Source organism: Corylus avellana, chromosome ca7, assembly GCF_901000735.1.
Source record: "Corylus avellana chromosome ca7, CavTom2PMs-1.0".
In the NCBI taxonomy this organism is placed as follows: Eukaryota; Viridiplantae; Streptophyta; class Magnoliopsida; order Fagales; family Betulaceae; genus Corylus; species Corylus avellana.
In genome coordinates this window covers 29,002,287-29,005,768 of record NC_081547.1, presented here as the reverse complement: position 1 = coordinate 29,005,768, position 3,482 = coordinate 29,002,287, and the positions used below count along the sequence as shown (strand labels likewise).

Sequence of the window (3,482 nt, the reverse complement as noted above, 5' to 3'; positions counted from 1 at the left end):
TACCAAAAAATACGGTCGTTTGCTAAATCATCAATACAACAAAATAATAAAATCTTGACTATAAAATAGGTTATTTTTGTTTTATTGATTTTTCTTTTTTTGGGGGGGTCAGAGTTTGAAGCTAAAAGTTTTAATGTATTGATAAGGAAAAGGCCCATTAGGATCTTGGTGGGTTTTAGTACTTTGATCGTGTTTGATGGGCCCTCTCAAGGAGAGAGTCATGACACTATTTAGATAAGGAAAGAAAAAGCATGCAGGCCCACTCATGCATATTTCTAACCATACACTCGCTGTGAATGTATTGGAATGTTGATTTTCATGGCAGTATTTATCATCAAAATTTAGAATGAAATATATGCACGTAATCATAACCTCATAAATCTGTTGTAATTAAAACAAATTTTTTTATATTTTTTTTTCAAATAAATGGTTAAAACTAATGAACAAGTAGTTGAGAATTGTATAAGATATTTATATATGCTAAGACAAACTCTAACTGCCCAATACAAGGAGCAGATTAGAATAGTCATGGAGATACAAAAACCACTGATTGTTAGTTCTGGGATCAAGCTTACAAATCAGCTATTCAACAGACGAGGGTGTATTCATTGTAGATAAAGGAGCAACCAAGAAACTAATACAAATAACATAGCCCAAATGTACAATCGTAAGAAGTCCAGAGCTAGGGCACTGGATACTTTACATAATCAAATAACAGAGCTTGAGCTTGCCACATTCAGTCATCGTCCTCCTCATCATCATCATCTTCATCCTATTACATAATCAAAAGCCAACTTGTGTTAGGAGTGACCAAAGTGGCAGATAAAACGAATTCTTTAATCAATCAGTAGAACAAAAGGAACAAAAATTGCAAATTATGAGATCCAAATATGTTGCCAGTCTGATATGGTTGCGCCGGGGGAGGTCATTTAGTAATTTTGAATTAACTTTGAGTAAATTACACTTTTTACCGTCCCAAACTATTATTGTATTTGCATTTGTACTTCTAAACTATTACCTACTTCAACTTAGATCTATAAATAGAGTGATGGCACAGACACTCCTATCTGATATGAGGCGTAACTCCACCCCCTCCTCCTATAATAAAGAGGATGGCCCCTTATTTGCCGACCTTGCATTAGTTTTTTCTATTTCTAGAACGGTATAGTTTCACAATTAAGATAAACTTGTAACTTCAAAATAATTGTGACACACATGCTTGTCACGTGGACATTTTCCATCCAAAACAATGGCTACATTTGACAAGGGGCAACTCAACATTTTGGTAATTTTTATAGGTATATAATTGCAGTTTAGAGATGCAAGTGCAAGTAGGATGATAGTTTGGAAGGGAGGGGAGGTAAAGTGTAATTTAGCCATTAAGTTTTGAACAGGTTGAATTCTTTTTCAATTAGGTGGGACACAAAGCAAAGTCTACAGCATTGTGAATCGAGGTTCACGATCACTTAAAAATTGGACTGCTTATATTCCTAGATCTATGACTTTGAAGAGCAGCTTCTATTTCTTATTTAGCAACCAAAAATGGGAAGATGACAATTTTTTTTTTCTTGTTAGACGAAAACCATTGCAGACGTAAGACTTGAATGACATGCTATGCAGCTGATATGCATCAAATCATAGCTTATATAGATTACCTCCCCACTTTCCTCATCATCTTCATCATTCACAGCAGGTTTTGACCTGCCAGGCCTTTCATCTTCATCATCCGTACTTTCCTGAGTTTACAATTGAGTCAAGAGACTAAAGAAAGCAGCAAAGGATGGAGCATTAGTTTCTTCCAAAAAAGTGATCCAGAAAGTCACCTGTTTTTTGTTGTACGCAATCATCAGCTTCTCATAATCTGCCTTCAATTGTGCCGATTTAGCTTCATATGGAGCTTTCTCCTGCCAAAATCAGGTCCAGTTAAACATCACATGAGAAATGCAAAGAGTATCTACATTTCTGTAGCCACCAATCAAGCCATGGATGGAGAAATAGAACTTACAGCACTAAAAAACTTAATATACCCTTTGCATAACTAGTTATATCAACTAATTCATATATGTGCTAAATTCCAACTTGCCACATCAATCAAGGGATGCATATGTCAAATTCCACCATCCAGTCCCTTCTTCAGGCCCAAGCAATACAAAATATTGAAGGCACCTGCAGTTTACACCAGACTGGTATTGGCTTGGCCACACCATTGAAGTTCCAAAGTCACCGAACATGTGCTTGGTGCATAATCAGGTCCAGTGGAAGCGACAGTGAAAGGATTATGCAGCACCTTTATAAACTGAATCCATAGGTTTCCAAAGTTAAAGTAACCAGCTTAGGAGGTGGTCTCATGACTTATTGTCCTCAACTCATTTCAACCAATTCAAGTACCTTCCAAGGAAAACACTTTAGTACTTACCGCAGCAGACAAGGATTTCCACTTCCCGCCACCAGCTTTTCCCACCTTCAGATACAACATCCAGTAGCAAGATTAATTTCTATTGCAGATAAAATGGCTTATGAAACTCAGTAACAACACTTTATAGTAAAAGTAACACGGAATACAGGCTAAATGCTTACAGCTGAAACAGCCTTCACGTTGGGATGCTGTTCCTTGTAAGTCTTTCTGAACTCCTCTCTGCAGTAATACCATTGTATGTTTTTTGTGAGCCTTTGAGCTAGAAACTTCCCCCAAAGACAAATACACACTAAACCGTTGGACAATAGGAGAAAGTTACAGAAAAACAAAGAAGGGACTAGGAGGCCTCTTTGGTTTGTTAGGATCTTTTTTGTCCAATTTTGCTTTCTTGGTCAATGTCACGCGACTCTTATCAGCCTTAAGTGCTGCCTTTCGCTTTCCAATCTTTCTGAAAAAAAAAAAAAAGAAACATGGACATGACACTAGCATTAACTACAAAAACCCACACCAAGACTCTCTGATCAACAATCAAACTTGAAGCTAACGTTACACAATCAGATTAAAATAACCAAGTCATTCAAAAAACATTGATTGGATACAAAATCTGACAAAAACAGAATTACCTTTCCTCAACTGGCTTTGATAGTTCCGTTTTGTCCTTCCTTGTTGATGCTTTGCCCTTTGCAACCTTCATTGTTAATATAAAGATCCCTGAAACAACACAATTCACTTAAAGTCAATAGCAGTATATGCAGTATACCATTACCTAACTAGCAAGATTAAACAATGAAAATGACTTAAATTGGGCTAAAATTAGATTGATCCAATTAGTCCGCGCTAAAGATGATTGTCGTTGTTCTGACATATCTATCCGTTGGTAAGATAGAAGGCTGTCATCCCCAAATAACAATATCAAGGATCAAGGATTACCAGTATATTAACACCAATGCCATGTCAGGCTGTGACTACACATCTAAACCTATGTTTAATGAGACATAGTGTTATGATGCTGGTGGCGCCCAATTTGGAGTATGAGCACTAGATTAGGCCAGCCTAGTATGGGATA

General features: G+C 36.8%; 1 protein-coding gene across 1 annotated transcript; it reads right to left on the bottom strand.

Annotated features, from left to right (window-relative positions):
- Positions 1-451: 451 nt before the first annotated feature.
- On the bottom strand, positions 452-3,304 carry LOC132186663 (high mobility group B protein 1-like). Its single transcript, XM_059600656.1, has 7 exons — positions 3,040-3,304; positions 2,736-2,864; positions 2,578-2,635; positions 2,417-2,461; positions 1,824-1,904; positions 1,656-1,736; positions 452-772 (listed from the first exon to the last, which is right to left on the bottom strand). The coding sequence occupies exons 1-7, from the start codon at positions 3,108-3,110 to the stop codon at positions 737-739; spliced, it is 501 nt and encodes a 166-aa protein (XP_059456639.1). The 5' UTR covers positions 3,111-3,304; the 3' UTR covers positions 452-736.
- Between the last annotated feature and the right edge of the window lie 178 nt (positions 3,305-3,482).

Excerpts from the sequence above, each read along its gene's own strand:
- LOC132186663 (XM_059600656.1), bottom strand. The coding sequence starts at position 3,110 with ATGAAGGTTGCAAAGGGCAAAGCATCAACAAGGAAGGACAAAACGGAA. Across the intron at positions 2,636-2,735 it reads AGTCCCTTCTTTGTTTTTCT|AGAGGAGTTCAGAAAGACTT; the intron begins GTAACTTTCTCC and ends GTATTACTGCAG. Across the intron at positions 1,737-1,823 it reads TTGCGTACAACAAAAAACAG|GAAAGTACGGATGATGAAGA; the intron begins GTGACTTTCTGG and ends TTGTAAACTCAG.